Source organism: Leucopleurus acutus (genome assembly GCF_964270905.1).
Source record: "Leucopleurus acutus genome assembly, chromosome: 6".
NCBI classification, from domain to species: Eukaryota; Metazoa; Chordata; class Mammalia; order Artiodactyla; family Delphinidae; genus Leucopleurus; species Leucopleurus acutus.
This window is the reverse complement of record NC_139149.1, coordinates 105355667-105373379: the sequence shown is the minus strand read 5'-3', so window position 1 is coordinate 105373379 and position 17713 is coordinate 105355667. Positions and strand designations below refer to the sequence as shown.

Genomic DNA, 17713 nt, shown 5'->3' with positions numbered 1-17713 from the left:
GATGAACACTTTGTATAAATAAAAAGGCGTGAATAATTAGAATGTGACATTTTTTTCCTTTCTAGTGTTTGTCTTCAAAATTTCAGATACCTAGGAAAACGTAACATAATAAGGTAATAATTTTAAATTCCAAAAGGTTAGTCTGGTATTTTGAAAAAAATTATGACATATTATTAATGGATCAGGTTAGACTTAGAGATTTATGTTAGAAATCTTAAAATGCAAATAAGGATTTTAAGGTTGACCTCACATTAGACATAGAAGTTTGATGAATACCCTATAGCCGTAGTAGATCTAGGAACAGTTAAAGCTGTCCAGGGAAAAAGCACAAAACACATTTCTGAAAGGAAACCACATTTCATGTAACTTCTCAACTAATTTATCCATCTTTATATGAATATAACTTGAAAGATACCTATTTAAGAAAATACTTCCAATAAACTAAAAAAAGCAATTAATCTAGAAAACTGTGTTGTCATCCTTTTCTCATGAGAGACAGCAGTGCCCCTGGCATCTTCCCTAAACCCGCAATTTCCCATTTCCAGAAGAAAATGTGATTTTATTTTTCATAGCATGTGGAATATTTCATTGTTCAGTAATCACTTTGTCAGTTGCCTTTTTTTAATTCATATATCAATTACAAACACTGAGCTCATATTAAAACTTCAGTTTTCCTTGCAGAAAAATTGCTGCTGCGTTTAAATTCGTGCAGTCCACCCAAAACAATGGAACTCTCAAAGGATCTAATCCATCCTGCCAGACTTCTGGCCTCTTGCCGCAATGGTACTGTCACATTTGCTTGATATTTAAAATTATATTGTGAGTGTACGTGTGTGCGTGTGTGTGTGTGTGTGTGTATACATACATACATATATATATATATAGGCTGTGATACACACATATGCACACACACATGTGCATGTGTGTGTGTGTCTGTGTATATATATATCTCAAACCAAAAACAGATCTCAAGTAACTCTGTATGTTTCTCTGAAGAAACTTTGTCGGTACATCCCTATCTGCCCCACTAGCTTGTGAAAACCTAGAAGCAAGGATTTGCCTTATTTATGTGCACCTAGCGTACAATGCCTTGTATAGGGTCAATGAGTATCTTAATTTAATTGAACCTGAAAAGACATAATTCCAATAAATGCCTATTGTAATGTTTGCTAATCTAGTGACAAAGTAAAATGTGAGGTCATATCTCCCCTTTCCTTTTAGTAGTAAGTGTAATAATTTATCAGTATTCTTAGAGCTTAATGTGTTTTTTAAAGGGTCAAGGGCAATAGGAAGCATAGCTGGCCCCGTAAGCTCATTTTAGGTTTTTTAGTCATTAGAATAGTATATAAAGCCTAGGGTCACCCTTCATTAACCTACCCTACAGGAAACATTTGCCCTAAAATCCTGCCTTAAAGCTCCTCTGGGTCTAGTAAATCAGAATTCTTTGCTAAAATTTTCTCCAGTTTGATTTATTCTCCCCAGGAGTATCATAATAATGTATAATATGAAAATGGCTATATTTTAGAAAGAGCTTTAGAAAGAAATATGAATGTAGTACATAGCTAATAAACCATAAAATAAATTTTGCCTGTTTATCCATGGGGACCCCTTGAAATGGCCCCTTATGAGAAAATAAATGGCAGTTGAGTAGAGGACTGTAAACAATTACTTTAATGACAGTCGTAGCCCACCTGAGGTTACTGCAGTTTTGGAGACGTCTGGTGGGTTAGACTTTAGGCCCCTCCCTAAACCATCTGGACAGGTCCTGGTCGTTCCCAGGACTCCCCTCCCAGAAGCCATGGCTTTTCCTCCAGGAGTTACAGACTGAAGGAGACTCAAAACATGGAAATAATCCAGTCCCAAAGGTCCAAGCCATACAGCCCCAAACCATACAGCCCCAAACCCATTATTCCTTGTAGCTACAGAAATGACCCAGACTCTCCTGGCTACTGAAAGCCAAGGTTAGATCTCTAGGGTCCCAATCCATCCAGAGCATTTGATTTAGCCAGAATCGAATAAGCCTTGAGAAGTAAGACAAAGACAAAAAGTTGTTTCTTTTTCAGGCTTGACTCTTCAGTATCTCCTATTGCCTGCTTTCCTCAAAGAAATTTTCTATGACCTTGGCCATCAGATAGCTTAAATGAAAGCTTAAATGAAATGATAGCTTAAATGAAAGTCGGGAACAGGAAATATTCCTACTTCCTCATTCCCCCAGTTAGAAGTGCCAAGGGGCATTGAATAAGAGCCCTGGCCATTGTCCCTGCTCTGGGAAAGCAGCAGCCCAGAAGCGACCTCAGCTCTCTCCCCCACAAGGATCATATGTCAGCCCTGCTGTGGGCCTGACACAAATGCAAAGACAAATCCTGTAAGAATTTCCAAATGCAAGAAGTAGGAGACGAAGGGTTGTTTTAGACTAGATTTACTTTTTTACATTTTACCTCCTAAAAATAATTGATACAATTGAGCTATATAATATTGTACTTTTTTAATGTCTACCACTATGCCTTTCTGATCAACCAATGACCACCTGAACATGCATGGAATCCCATGATTCCATTAAATAATAATGAATATGTTTGTGCAGAATTTAATTCAGCATCTATTATTTGTCTGTTATCCTTTAGTATCTGTTATCATTCTGAACCCTTTTTTGGCTTAAATAAAATTTGTCCAAACGTACTTTTAAAAGTTCCTCTCATCATGTCACCTATAATTAATATTTTTAATAAAAAGTGTCTATTCAAAAATTTTTTTAACATTTGACTCAATCAAGAGAATTTGAATGAAAATTTGGTTATCATATCCCTATGACTTTAAGCATTTCTGTCATTTCATTTTCAGGATGCACACCACTTCCAGTCATGAAGGACAGAAGCAGCACAGATCACAAACTTTACCGATAATTCGAGGCAAAAATGCACTTTCTAACCCTAAACTCCTACAGATGTTAGACAATACCATGACCAGTAAGTATACCAGAAATAATAGCAACAAGATGGTTATCATTTTTCTCTAGATGTGTGCAGGACATAAAATGCATTATGTTTCAGAAATGTAAGGAATGTTGCTGTGCCCCTGAGACCACTGCTTTTCAGGCTTGCTGTAGCCTGAAGAACATTTCTGGGAGGAGAGAATCAGCTGGAAGCATCTAAAAAAAAGTAGTGTCCTTATGAGGAGAAAGGGGAAAAGTAAAACTCTCAATATAGTATGCTCACTGTAGCTCCTCTGGAACCAGGTGACTTGGCATTGTGAGGGGTTAGGGTGGCCTCTCTCAACCAGATTATTGTCCACTCTTTGGGAAGAGGAGAAAGTTGTCCATGTCCTAGAAGCAGCAAGTGTGCCATCTCGAATCCAGTGTTGCACACATTCCAGGTGTGAATGAGGAGAAGATGGGATCCAGTGTTTTTGTATCATGTAAGTGTTCCTGATTATGGACACGTGACCACAGTTAGCTGTTTGAAGGTATTTGCCTTAACCTAGAAACACATTTAATCCCTTTCTGACGAGGCCATTAATGCAGATCATCTACTGAGACTCCACGTTTGGTCTGTTAATCTGAGACCATAAAACTTGACCCAGACTGATTATGGAGGAAATAGGACTCTACCAATGGCTGAATCAATGGAAAAGTAGTGAGAAATAATGGAGAACAGACTACTCTGGTCCTTTGGAAACTATAGCTGACAAATTAAAAGGGCACCCACACAGTCTTAATCAGTTCGAGCTGCTACAACACAATACCACAGACTATGTAGCTTAAACATAAACATTTATTTCTCATAGTTTTAGAGGGTGAGAGATCCAAGATCAAGACGCCAGCAGATTTGATGTCTGGTAAGAACCACGTTTGCAGATGGCCAACTTCTTGCTGTGTCCTCACGTGACAGAGAGAGAGAGATGATCTCTCTGGTGTCTCTTTTTATAAGGGCACTAATCCCATTCATGAGGGCTCCATTCTCATAACCTAATTACCTCTCAAAGACTCCGCCATATTGTGGATAAGGGCTTTGACATGAATTTGCGGGGACACAAACATTCAGTCTACAGCACCCACTAAAAACTCTGTCTCTGTTTTTGCTTCCGCTGATAAAGAGATTGAACAAATGAAAGCACTTTGATTTAATAAAATTACTCATCAAAACACCAGTAAATATTGACTATGTTGTAATAGAAAAAAGTTCTTTATAGGGTACAAAGATTTGTTTCCGACATTTATGCATTTTCTACTTTATTTTGTAGGCAACTCCAATGAAATAGACATCGTGCACCACGTGGACACAGAGGCCAATATTGCTACAGAGGTTTGCCTGACTATTCTAGACCTGCTAGCCCTCTTCACTCAGGTCCACCAGGTGAGTGTGACTGTAACTTCTTCTGTAATATGATAAAATGAAAAGTGGAAAAGTCATGTGAAGTCAAGAATATGTTTTTAAGGTTTTTATGACATTTAATGAAATGTATTAACCTTACATAAATCAACCTAAGTGTGAGTGGAAAACATGTTAAAGAAGAGATTCAGAATTTGTCAGAAGTTGACGAATGCTCAATTGATATACACACAGACATATTTCCTTATTGTCCAATAATAGACAATCTCTCTTCCTTGTTTCTCTTGCTTTACTGTCAGGCAAGTTGGGCTGAGAGAGAATGTGACTCTACTTTTTCAGTATCAAAAGGAGAGACAAAGCACAGCTAGATACAACAGATAAACAGATACAACAGCTAGAGAAAACAGAGTGATAATGTTGAGCATCTTTTTGTGTGCTTACTTACCATCTCTATATCTTTGGTGAAGTGATTCCACTACCTACCATTAGAATGGCTGCAGTTTAAAAAGACTGACCATACCAAGTTTTGGCAAGTATATGGGGAAACTGGAACTCTCATTCACTGATGGTGGGAATACAAAATGATACAAACACCTTGAAAAAACGTATGCTGGAATGAAAGTTCAACATAATCTATCATGTGACCAGCCATTCCAATACTAGGAATTTACCCAGGAAAATTAAAAGCATTTGTTCACACAAAGCTTTGTACATCAATATTCATAGCTTTGTTTTTTAATAATTAAACACTGGAAACAACCCAAAAGTACATCAACAGGTGAATGGATTTTTTTAAATAGTGGTATTGAAACATATCCATACAATAGAATATAAAATATAAAATTTTATAAAATATGAACTATAGAACTTATATCAATTACACCTCAATGAAGTTATTAGAAACATTAGCTCAACCTAATGAGCTTTCAAATGTTAAGGGTTAAATTAGAAAAAGTTGGGTCGGTTGAATAGTCTGCACCAAACAGAATAATTATAGCAAGGAAGTCTTATTTTCAAGTAAAATGTCAGCATGGCGGTCGAAAAAACAAAATCCACATTTTAATTCTTTATTGCTCGATGGAAATGTCAATCAAATCTCATACATCTTACAGGCTCTATCAGTGCCTTTGAGGACCTGCCTGTCTGTGACCACATCTGCTACCTCTCTCTCGACCCTGCCCCACTAACCATGCTTAGGCTACTCTGCTCTTTTTTCTCTTTTTTTCTTTTTTCTCTTTTTTCTCTGCTTGAACTAATAAGCTCCATTCCATCTCAAGTCCCTGGTACCAACTGTTTTTCCTTCCTTGGACAATCCTCCCAGATCTGCCCATGGCTGACTTTTTCAGCTCATATGTCAATTCATCCATTAGGGAGGTCTTAACCACCCTATATAAAGTAATCTTATCTCCCAAAGCAATTACTTTCCATCATAGATTATTCTACTCTATTTTCTTATTTAGTAACTTTTTTCAATCACTGCTATATGTAAGTTTCATTGGGAACATAGAGCTTATTCAGCACTTTATTTCCACACCCAGAATTGTGCCTATCGCATAGTAGGACCAGAGTAGATATTTTTTGAAAGAATACAGGTGTCCTTTCACTCGTCCTAAATAACTGCTGTGTTGAATTTCCAGAGACAACTCCAACAATCTGAATGTCAAAATTCAATGATGAAAAGGGTCTTTGATACCTACATGCTCTTTTTTCAAGTCAACCAATCAGCCACAGCACTGAAGCACGTATTTGCCTCTTTGAGGCTATTTGTATGCAAGGTAAGGGTCCTCCAGGTTCCAAGAAAAGCTCAGTGAAGTGTTTATTGCTGACAATAAACACATATCAATCCTTACATCTCTCAGTATCGAGGGAAGAAAGTTTGTTTTCTTCTATTTGATTTATTTGGTTTTATTAGACGATTTATTTGGTTTTATTAAACTATTTGATTCACAGTCTCAAAATAAGTTCACAACCTTGGCAGCCTATCTGCTGGATATCAAAAGGGAGTAAAATTAGCACCCGGCCATCAATTCTTTGGGTTCTCAGTGTTTGTGGCAGAGAGTTAGGTAAAATATACACCGCCAACTGTGATGTCCGTTCCTGCCAAGTCAAGGGTTCTGCATTAGATACAGGAGAGTCCACCTTTGAGGACCCTGGTGGTTTTACAGTGTTGGGTGAATAGAAACTTTTCCAGAGCTCTCATTCCATTGCTTTGGGTAGTCATCCGTTACTGATGCAAGGGATACTTACAACGTGGAGAATGATTATTTCTAGGAAAAAAAAAAATACTAACATAGACTTCAGTAAATAAGATTATATCCTCTTCCACCTGCAAATGGGAGAAAAAGTCTAGGTTAAGAAGAAAAGAAAGAAAGATTTTATTCTAAGGGATTTTAAAATTTGAGAATGAACAGAGCAAAATGAAGGAATCTGCTCACTTCACCAGCACTTCTGTCTCCGCAGTTTCCTTCAGCGTTCTTCCAAGGGCCTGCCGACCTGTGTGGGTCATTCTGCTATGAAGTCCTAAAATGCTGCAACCACAGGTCACGGTCAACTCAGACGGAAGCGTCAGCACTTCTATACTTCTTTATGAGGAAGAATTTTGAATTTAACAAGCAAAAGTCAATTGTCCGGTCCCACTTACAAGTACGTGCCGCCAATTTCCATTAATGTTGTTGTTCAAACCACTCATTTGTTTCAGCATTGATAAAAGCCTACTGTTTCCAGGGCAACCACTTCCCAACTCTTCCATCAGATTCCTCCTTAAAGATGCCCATCACACTGAGTTCCGATTCATAGAAAGTGTGCAGCTGGGTAGAAATCGGCAAAACCCATAACTCCACCTGCACTTTTCCTTTCTTCTGCCAGGGAATAGAATCATAGAATACACAACTCAGGGACCATGACTGTTTCTAGGATGCCAAATCCCACCAGATTCTGAGCACATTCACTGGGCCTACAGGCAGAAATTAATGATACATTCATCCAACTCAATGGATTTCTTTGCAACTAGTATTTCGGAGTTACTTGCTTTTGAGGTTCCGTTTTCCTTTTCTTTTTCAGCTTATCAAGGCCGTAAGCCAGTTAATAGCTGATGCTGGGATTGGAGGCTCTCGGTTTCAACATTCCCTTGCAATTACCAATAATTTTGCTAATGGAGACAAGCAAATGAAAGTAAGAAATGCTTTGTGGACTTTTTTAAAGAATTGGGAATAAACTAAACTGGATTCTTTTCGCGAGATACCAAAATCATAAAAAATACAAACTCTGTATTTTGTTTATTTACCCTTTGAGTACTTATATTGAGTCCGCTTGCATGAATGGATAATCAGTTCTTACACTTTCAGCATATACTCAGTTAAGTGGAATTTCCAAGCTATGGGGTTGAATGATACTTAACAAGAAAACTAACCACAAGTATCAGATACCAAGAAATACAGTGTTTCTCTCATAATCTCATTCTTGGTCAAATTCATTTTATCTCTTTTAAAACTTTCTGGAGGGGCTTCCCTGGTGGCACAATGGTTGGGAATCCACCTGCCAATGCAGGGGACATGGGTTTGAGCCCTGGTCTAGGAAGATCCCACATGCCGCGGAGCCGCTAACCGTGCGCCATAACTACTGAGCATCCACTCTAGAGCCCACGGGCCACAACTACTAAAGCCCATGCACCTAGAGCCCATGCTCTGCAACAAGAGAAGCCACCGCAATGAGAAGCCTGTGCACCGCAATGAAGAGCAGCCCCCTCTCACTGCAACCAGAGAAAGCCCGCACACAGCAACAAAGACCCAGCACAGACAAAAATAAATAAATTAAATAAATAAATTAAAAAAAAAAACCTTTCTGGAGACTTGTCCTTCAGTTACAATATTGAAAAGCTCAGGGATAGAGCCTGGTGTCAGGCACGGCTGAACCCAGGGATTAAAATAATGTTTTCAGATCCCCTTCCCCTACTGCCTCTAGTTTTACCTCTCTCTTTGTCTCTCAGTTCAGTTTTCTTCTTCCTTTACTTCATTTACAGGTAGGCTCTCCCCATGAGCTAACTCTCTCAGAAATTCTGAGGACAATGGTAGTATTCTATGGGTGGGAAAAGCACCTTGCTCTATAGTGCCAATTAAAGTCCCAGGACTGAGTCTCGTTGATCCAACCTTGTTTCATATGCCCATCCCTAAGCCAATCACTGTGACCTGGAGTATAAAAGAATATGATTGATTGGCCAGGCCCACATCATGTGTCACCCCTGGTGCCTGGGAATGAAGTAGACCCATTCAAATCATGTGAACTAGAGCCAGAGAGGATGCTAGAGGATGTCAGGATGCTATTACTAGAAGAATGTAGGCTAGGAGACAAAATGGAATCTACTACAATTCATCTTCAAATGTGTACAGCCACAATCACAATACATAGAATTTGTCCATAAAGAATATACATATTTGTGAACACTATTTAGAATGCACTGGACTGTGATGCCAAGCCATAGCTAAAAGCATAACTTGAAGTGAGTTAATTTGTGAGTTCTAAACAGGTAATGACCCAGGCTCTCTGTTTTCCAAAGAACAGCAATTTCCCAGCAGAGGTGAAAGATCTGACTAAACGTATAAGGACTGTTTTAATGGCCACGGCTCAGATGAAGGAGCATGAGAAAGATCCCGAGATGCTGGTGGATCTCCAGTACAGCCTGGCAAACTCCTACGCAAGCACTCCCGAGCTACGGAGGACCTGGCTGGAAAGCATGGCCAAAATTCATGCGAGAAACGGAGACTTATCCGAGGTGATTAGCAAAGACTCAGTCATTCTTCATTAGGTGTCCTCTTGATCAGGATGATTGGGTTATCATTTACAGCAGGAGAATAAAAAGTTATCATATTTCCCCACTAAAGTTGATATGACCTAATTATATGTTATGTGCATTACATTTGCATGTAGGAGTCAAGGATGCCTAACTCCATGTAAATAATATCAAATAAAAGCCAGTGTCTTGGGGGCCAGCTGTAGCTGTAGGACGTGTAATGGAGACCAAATGCTAAAAGCCTGAGGCCAAGGAGGATGGTTCTAAGGGTGTCTGGAAATTGAGTTATATAAGTTGGTGTTCTGTGTGTTAAAAGTTCTTTCCTAGAATTGGAGTTGAATGGGGAAACTCACCATTGAGGTGAGTCAACTCAGGTTGGGGTAATCTGTCCTCCTGTGCAGCTAGCCTGAACTAGCGTTGGAAAGGTTAACACCCCTAAGAGCCATATGAGAAGAGGCCACTGTGTGATGGTTATAACTCAATAGGTAACTTTTTATCTTTTTTAACATCTTTATGGGAGTATAACTACTTTATAATGGTGTGTTAGTTTCTGCTTTATAACAAAGTGAATCAGTTATACATATACATATATCCCCATATCTCTTCCCTCTTGCGTCTCCCTCCCTCCCACCCTCCCTATCCCACCTCTCTAGGTGGTCACAAAGCACAGAGCTGATCTCCCTGTGCTATGCGGCTGCTTCCTACTATCTGTTCTACATTTGGTAGTGTATATATGTCCATGCCACTCTCTCACTTTGTCCCATCTTATCCTTCCCACTCCCCATATCCTCAAGTCCATTCTCTAGTAGGTCTGCCTCTTTATTCCCATCTTGCCCCTAGGTTCTTCATGACCAATTTTTTGTTTGTTTTTTAGATTCCATATATATGTGTTAGTATACGGTTTTTGTTTTTCTCTTTCTGACTTATTTCACTCTGTATGACAGACTCTAGGTCCCTCCACCTCACTACAAATAACTCAATTTCATTTCTTTTTATGTCTGAGTAATAGTCCATTGTATATATGTGCCACATCTTCTTTATCCATTCATCTGTTGATGGACACTTAGGTTGCTTCCATGTCCTGGCTATTGTAAATAGAGCTACAATGAACATTGTGGTACACGACTCTTTTTGAATTACAGTTTTCTGAGGGTATATGCCCAGTAGTGGGATTGCTGGGTCATATGGTAGTTCTACTTTTAGTTTTTTAAGGAACCTCCATACTGTTCTCCATAGTGGCTGTATCAATTTACATTCCCACCAACAGTGCAACAGGGTTCCCTTTCCTCCACACCCTCTCCAACATTTACTGTTTGTAGATTTTTTGATGGTGGCCATTCTGACCAATGTGAGATGATATCTCATTGTAATTTTGATTTGCATTTCTCTAATGATTAATGATGTTGAGCATTCTTTCATGTGTTTGTTAGCAATCTGTATATCTTCTTTGGAGAAATGTCTATTTAGGTCTTCTGCCCATTTTGGATTGGGTTGTTTGTTTTTTGGATATTGAGCTGCATGAGATGCTTGTAAATTTTGGAGATTAATCCTCTGTCAGTTGCTTCATTTGCAAATATTTTCTCCCATTCTGAGGCTTGTCTTTTCATCTTGTTTATGGTTTCCTTTGCTGTGCAGAAGTTTTTAAGTTTCCTTAGGTCCCATTTGTTTATTTTTGTTTTTATTTCCATTTCTCTAGTAAGTGGGTCTAAAAGGATCTTGCTGTGATTTATGTCATAGAGTGTTCTGCCTATGTTTTCCTCTAAGAGTTTGATAGTGTCTGGCCTTACATTTAGGTCTTTAATCCATTTTGAGTTTATTTTTGTGTATGGTGTTAGGGAGTGTTCTAATTTCATTCTTTTACATGAAGCTGTCCAGTTTTCCCAGCACCACTTATTAAAGGGCTGTCTTTTCTCCATTGTATATTGTTGCCTCCTTTATCAAAGATAAGGTAACCATATGTGTGTGGGTTTATCTCTGGGCTTTGTATCCTGTTCCATTGATCTATGTTTCTGTTTTTGTGCCAGTACCATATTGTCTTGATGACTATAGCTTTGTAGTATAGTCTGAAGTCCGGGAGCCTGATTCCTCCAGCTCCGTTTTTCTTTCTCAAGATTGCTTTGGCTATTCAGGGTCTTTTGTGTTTCCATTACAAATTGTGAAATTTTTTGTTCTAGTTCTGTGAAAAATGCCAGTGGTAGTTTGATAGGAATTGCATTGAGTCTGTAGGTTGCTTTGGGTTGTATACTCATTTTCACAATGTTGATTCTTCCAATCCAAGAACATGGTATATCTCTCCATCTATTTGTATCACCTTTAATTTCTTTCATCAGTGTCTTATAATTTTCTGCATACAGGTCTTTTGTCTCCTTAGGTAGGTTTACTCCTAGATATTTTATTCTTTTGGTTGCAGTGGTTAATGGGAGTGTTTTCTTAATTTCACTTTCAGATTTTTCATCATTAGTGTATAGGAATGCAAGAGATTTCTGTGCATTAATTTTGTATCCTGATACTTTACCAAATTCATTGATTAGCTCTAGTAGTTTTCTGGTAGCATCTTTAGGATTCTCTATGTATAGTATCATGTCATCTGCAAACAGTGAAAGCTTTACTTCTTCTTTTCCGATTTGGATTCCTTTTATTTCCTTTTCTTCTCTGATTGCTGTGGCTAAAACTTCCAAAACTATGTTGAATAATAGTAGTAAGAGTGGGCAACCTTGTCTTGTTTCTGATCTTAGTGGAAATGCTTTCAGTTTTTCCCCATTGAGGACAATGTTGGCTGTGGGTTTGTCATATATGGCCTTTATTATGTTGAGGAAAGTTCCCTCTATGCCTACTTTCTGGAGGGTTTTTTATCATAAATGGGTGTTGAATTTTGTCAAAAGCTTTCTCTGCATCTGTTGAGATGATCATATGGTTTTTCTCCATCAATTTGTTAATATGGTGTATCACAATAGGTAACTTTTTAATGTCTGTTTAAACACTGGGAGGATTTATGTGCAGCAATTCAAAGCACCCAAGTGGCTTCCGGACACCAAGTGGGGAAGTTCTGCTTTACTGTATTCCCAGGATTGTGCCCTCTTTGGGAAGAGATGAATTTGCTTAGGAAAACTGAAGTCCTTCTAAATACATGTGAAGGACTCTGGGATGGAAGTAGATCTGACCAGAGGCCTCACTTGGTAGCAGTTTGGTGAGGACAAAAATGAGCAGCTCCAGTTCCCTTGGACTGCCCTGAAAATGGAGGAGTTTCTCCATAAAACTTCAAAAGGCAAAGTTGAAGTCATTTGAACTCTTCAACAGGTCAGGGTCTACTCTGTGTTCAGCAGTGTTCGAGGGCTTTGCAGGAGATTTTACAGAACAAAAAAATGTCGCTCAAATAATCTGGCTGAGGAAAGCACACGTGATACATTAGGTCACACTATTTTATCAAGTGCCACCTTGTGCGGCTACCATTTTAAAGGCAATAGAAATTCTAAGGGGGACATTACTGGAAGTAGAAAAAAGTAAGAAGACGGCTTATTTTTACTTCCAGTTTATATCCAGGTGCTATTTAGAGAGAGAGGGGAGACATAGATATTAAGGAAAGAAGATAATTCTATGGGATTCAGGCCAGCTCATTCACCCACCTGAAAACTACATCAAGAAAAACAAACCAAAAAAATTCCCAAATAGACATTTTATTCTTGATGGTGAACTTTTTGGAAATCTAATTGATTCTTATTTCCGGTTCTACCATGAAAAGGATTTCTCTACATATTCTGACTTGGAATACTGACTCACCTTGGATTAGTCCTAATAAGATAGATAGTAAAATCTACAGTATTAGATAAATGGTAAAATCTTCCTCTCAAACTGTTTTCTTTTTTCTTACAGGCTGCTATGTGTTACATTCATATAGCTGCCCTCATCGCGGAATACCTAAAAAGAAGGGGTAAGACAACATTGTGAGGGGAGAAAGTGCAGAAATCAACATGTTGAAACCTAACTTAAAATTTATTTATTAATTTTAAGTTTTATTAATCTTGATGTTTTAGTAAGCAATGTTAATTTTCACAGATATTTCTAATTATGCTGTACTTTTAACTCTCTCTTCCATGCCATTATCATGTTTATTTTATGTACAACCAGGCTAACTTGTCCGCTTCTTAGTTCCAAATGAGAAAGCTTCATTGGTTAACATAAGCTTGAATTAACATAAACATGTGACAATGTCCTAACCTCATCTTGCACTGCCATAGGTTACTGGAAAATGGAAAAGATTTGCACACCATCCTTGCTCCCGGAGGATATCCACCCCCGTGATAGCAACCTATTACTAACAACTCCCAGTGGAGGAAGTGAGTGATCTAACTGGGCTCCTTTATTCCCAGGGAATGGTGCCGAGAAAACCAAGTCACTGCTTCAGTTTTGTTCCAGCGAAACTCTTAAACGTATTCCTAGAAGCAAAAACTGTCTCAGATCTACATAACTTACTCCGTAAAAACCCAAAGTTTCTACCATTCAGAAATTCCATCCATCCAAACTTTTATGAAGTTTAGAGACCTAAAGAGTTCTCAGCAAACAGAACCGCATCTTATCCAATATTCTGGCCATGTTTTACTACCAATTTGCATAGTAGTCTGTCTTCGGGATTTTATTCTGAAATGGATGAATTGTTTAAAATTGCAAGAGAAATCTATTCCGCTGTTGAAATATAATACAACTGTTTATTCAAAATAAGGGGTGCAGAAAGAGACATATAAATATAGTGTATATACAGGACTACACTTATAATCAACAGGCTCCATTTCCTTTTTGTAAAGCATACACTGATTCTCACAATTTATAACATATAATAATTTACAGTATGGTTTTCCTTCAATTAAAAATATTCCATCTTTAACATTTGATAGAGATTTTCTAACAATAACTAAAGAATTACTCTTTGTTTAAAAAAATTTGTCAATATAACCTTGCAAAAGTTTGTTCAAACCCAGAGTTTATGAACCGCGGTCTATTTCACATCACTATCTTAACTTTCAAAATGCAGTGGAAAACTCACTGTATGAACAACAGAAACAGATCTTTAGATGTTAAGATTAAAGTACCTAAACAAAAGGGAAAAGGACTTCATTTACAATATTTTGGAAACATAATTGGTCCCTTATTCTTTTAAATATGTATTTATTTCCTAAAGAGTTTCAGTGGATTTTGCAAATAAGATATTTGAACCAAATGACCAGACTGAATTCTGAGACAGTGAGCTCACTTGTTAGAGGGCCCTGGAGAAGGGACCAGACCTGGCTTTATGACTCATGTCCACCATAAAAGTCAGGGATCTTCTGGCTCAGTTTCACGCTTCCTACTTAGCCTTATTTTTATAGGCAAGTCATGAAAACCATCATTGTTGTATTTAACATGCCCTTCCTCCCCATCTAATTTTTTTCATAATCAGATCCCATACAGTTTTATAAAAACTATTTTATATTCTAACTGAAACAAAATTGGAGAAACCAGATAAAGCTAGGTGTCAGTTTGAGAAGTTGTGGAAACGTATAGCCCAAAATGTCGTGTGAATCTTTAATATTCAAAAAAATCTAAATACGTTTAGACCAGTGGTGATATTGGAATAACATACCCATTGAGAAACATATATACAGTTGAGCCTTGGACAACGAGGCGGTTAGGGGCGGTGACCCTGCCAGTTGAAAAACCCACATGTAACTCTACAGTCGGCCCTCCGTATCCACATCCACGGATTCGACCAAACACAGACTGTGCAGTGCTGCGTGCATACTTATTGAAAAAAATCTGCGTGTGAGTGGACTCATGTAGTTCAAACAATGTTGTTTAAGGGTCAACTGTATTTGTTTTGTAAACTTTGAATGAAGGAAGGTGATTATTTATGATGCATTAGCAGATAGTTGTATTCATTGGCACATATCTGAAGCTCATTGGCATATATTTGAAGTCCTCAATGTACTTGTAGGTTATGATGTTTCTAAGTCAAAGAAGTAAACTGTTCCTTCACTACAATGCACACATGATAAGAATGCAGTCGAACCTCCGTATCCGGGGGTTCCAGATCTGCAGATTCAACCAGCCGCTCCGTCAGTGAGAACCCATAGATATGGAGGACCAATTGTACTATGCCATTTTATATAAAGAACTTGAGCATTTGTAGAATTTGATATCTGATATCTGTGGAGGTCCTGGAATCAATCCCTTGCAGATACCGAGGGATGACTGTATAGGTGAATTGAGGTGACTCCAGAAAACATGGCTTCCTCAGTTGTACTAACATTCATCATCATCCCACAGAAGTATGTCGTGACTTTTCCTGCTCCAGTCAATGCTCATATAGTTAATGTGTTTAATTACCAAAGAAAAATATTAATAAGAAGTAGGAAAGTAGAATTTTTAATGCAAGGATTCAACTGCAATCTTTATTATCGTCATTTCTAGCATGTTTGGGGGTGATAAGTTAGTTACATAGCCAATGATCTGATTATTAAAAATGGAAATATCTATAAAAGTATTAACTGTAACTTAAAAAGCACTTGCTCCAGGGCAGCCACTGCCCCAAGCTGTGTACTGGCCATATCTCCATTAGTTGCCAATAAGGAGTCTGAGTTAGGTGCTGTTATCACCTCATGTTTACAAGCGAGAAAACCTAAGGAAGTTAAGCAACCTGCCGCAGACTCCCTTGTTAGCTTGTGATGGGGCTGAAGTTCGAGGGCCGGTCTATCACTCCAGACTGTGCTCTTAACCTCTGATACTCCCCAACGTTCTGATCTGATCCCTTGTTCAGCACATTACCCATTATCAACTGTTTTCATATGCATCCGCAGAGCCAGATCTTTTTTAAGCTTGGTGGCCAAGAGGCTAAGAAAATTTGAGAAGTTTTCTAGATAATGCAAAAGAGTGAAAGTTAGTAAGTATTGAGTATTGTCTTTACAATGCACTGATGATACCAGGTATTTTCTCAAATACTAATATTCCGAATCCTTTCAACATCCTTTGAGATAGATATCAATGTCTGTGGTTTAACAAATGAGGGATATAGACTCCAAGAGGTTAATTAAACCAGAACATTGGAGCTATATCAATCTGCAAGCCTGTGCTCTGTCCATAATCCCATGCCAGCTCGTTATAGAAAACAGGTCACCTGAAAATGATAAAAAAAAATTATAAAAAGGGGAAGATTGGTTGCCTAGAAGAGAGTATTTATCAACAGTCATAATCTAACCATCTCATTGAGCGTGTGAGCTTTATAACCACCACATGTCACATCATGAAGAAAGGCACTGTCTAATCCAAGCAGGATTTGTCTCAAATAATGATACATTTTGCTTTGTTCTCTCAAGGCATGTTCTCTATGGGCTGGCCAGCTTTTCTGAGCATTACACCAAATATTAAAGAAGAAGGGGCAATGAAAGAAGATTCAGGAATGCAAGACACACCATACAATGAGGTTAGACCAAAATGATTGAGTGTACAGTAACTGAGTGAAAAGATGCATTGAATTGTAACATTAAGCTAAATAGGGGGGAGAAATCTTATTCAGAAATCAAATAAAATTGTTCTATAACATGACTTAGGCAAAATAAAATGCAGGCTAAAATTAAACTAAGATTAATAGATATCAGATTCCATTGATAAAGCATAATTTTCAATGAAAATTTAAACTAAATTTTACTTCTCTAAGATAGAGCCAAATATATACGATCAGCTCTTCTACAAAATATAAAATCTGTAGTCCTTTGGTAAATGTGGGAAGGGACGCTGAAAATTCGTTGAGCTGGTCACAACTTTATTTAATGCATTAGAAAATGTATTAACAAATAGACTTGAGCAGAAAATCACACTCGTTTCTGCAGAAAACCTTCTGGTTTGCAAACCACGGTTATTTTTCAAAAGAAGCTCTCTACCTGGAGTGACTTAGCAATAATTCAGGTGAAGAAAATAGAGCTCCCCTCCTCAAGTAAATAAAATATTTCATAAGCTAATTTTTTATTCATAATATTACATAGACTTTAAAAGAGGATACAGAAAAAAATCTGGGGTCGATTTTAATGAAATTTTACATATGGCTGTACACTAATTTAATGTACATTGAAAATAAATAGTAAATGCAATTATGTATTTATATGAACTATTTCAAATAATGTTTAAAATCTTTTCTTAAAAGACTGAAAACATTCGAGCAATATTATCCACTTGCTTTAGAGAGTATATAATTTGATTCTGTTGAACATTTATTAAACTACTAGTATATGGGAGGCATTGAGACAAAGATAAGTAAAGCAAATGTATTTGGGGAGACAGAGATAATAAGGCACAATCCCAGCTCTTAAAGAGCTTAGAATCTTGTGAAAGACAAACGTCCTTCAGGGTGGGGAGTAACCAGTCTAAGACCCAGTAACTATAAATCTAGGCGTCATATATAGCTGCAATTAAAAGGGGAACAATTTTTTACATGAAAGTGATTGGAATGCAGATGAATGGGGCATAAATAAAAACTCTGCAGACTTTTGCACCGTCTTGACATTTGATGGGACTTGAAGGTGTCAAATAAGAAAATAAGGTTCTTATAGGAGCAGCAGCAACTTCAAAGGCAAAA

General features: G+C 37.8%; 1 protein-coding gene across 2 annotated transcripts in view; it reads left to right on the top strand.

The window, feature by feature from the left end:
• DOCK10 (dedicator of cytokinesis 10) overlaps nt 1-17713 on the top strand; it is a gene marked incomplete at both ends in the record, with an annotated part of 280006 nt that overhangs the window by 243425 nt on the left and 18868 nt on the right. For both annotated transcript variants that reach the window (XM_082841820.1, XM_082841819.1), the window contains 11 exons: nt 66-113; nt 682-783; nt 2842-2966; nt 4240-4352; nt 5966-6103; nt 6789-6971; nt 7389-7499; nt 8881-9096; nt 12985-13042; nt 13350-13448; nt 16458-16564. In XM_082841820.1, coding sequence (XP_082697946.1) covers nt 66-113; nt 682-783; nt 2842-2966; nt 4240-4352; nt 5966-6103; nt 6789-6971; nt 7389-7499; nt 8881-9096; nt 12985-13042; nt 13350-13448; nt 16458-16564 — 1300 coding nt within the window. The remainder of the gene's footprint in view (nt 1-65; nt 114-681; nt 784-2841; nt 2967-4239; nt 4353-5965; nt 6104-6788; nt 6972-7388; nt 7500-8880; nt 9097-12984; nt 13043-13349; nt 13449-16457; nt 16565-17713) is intronic.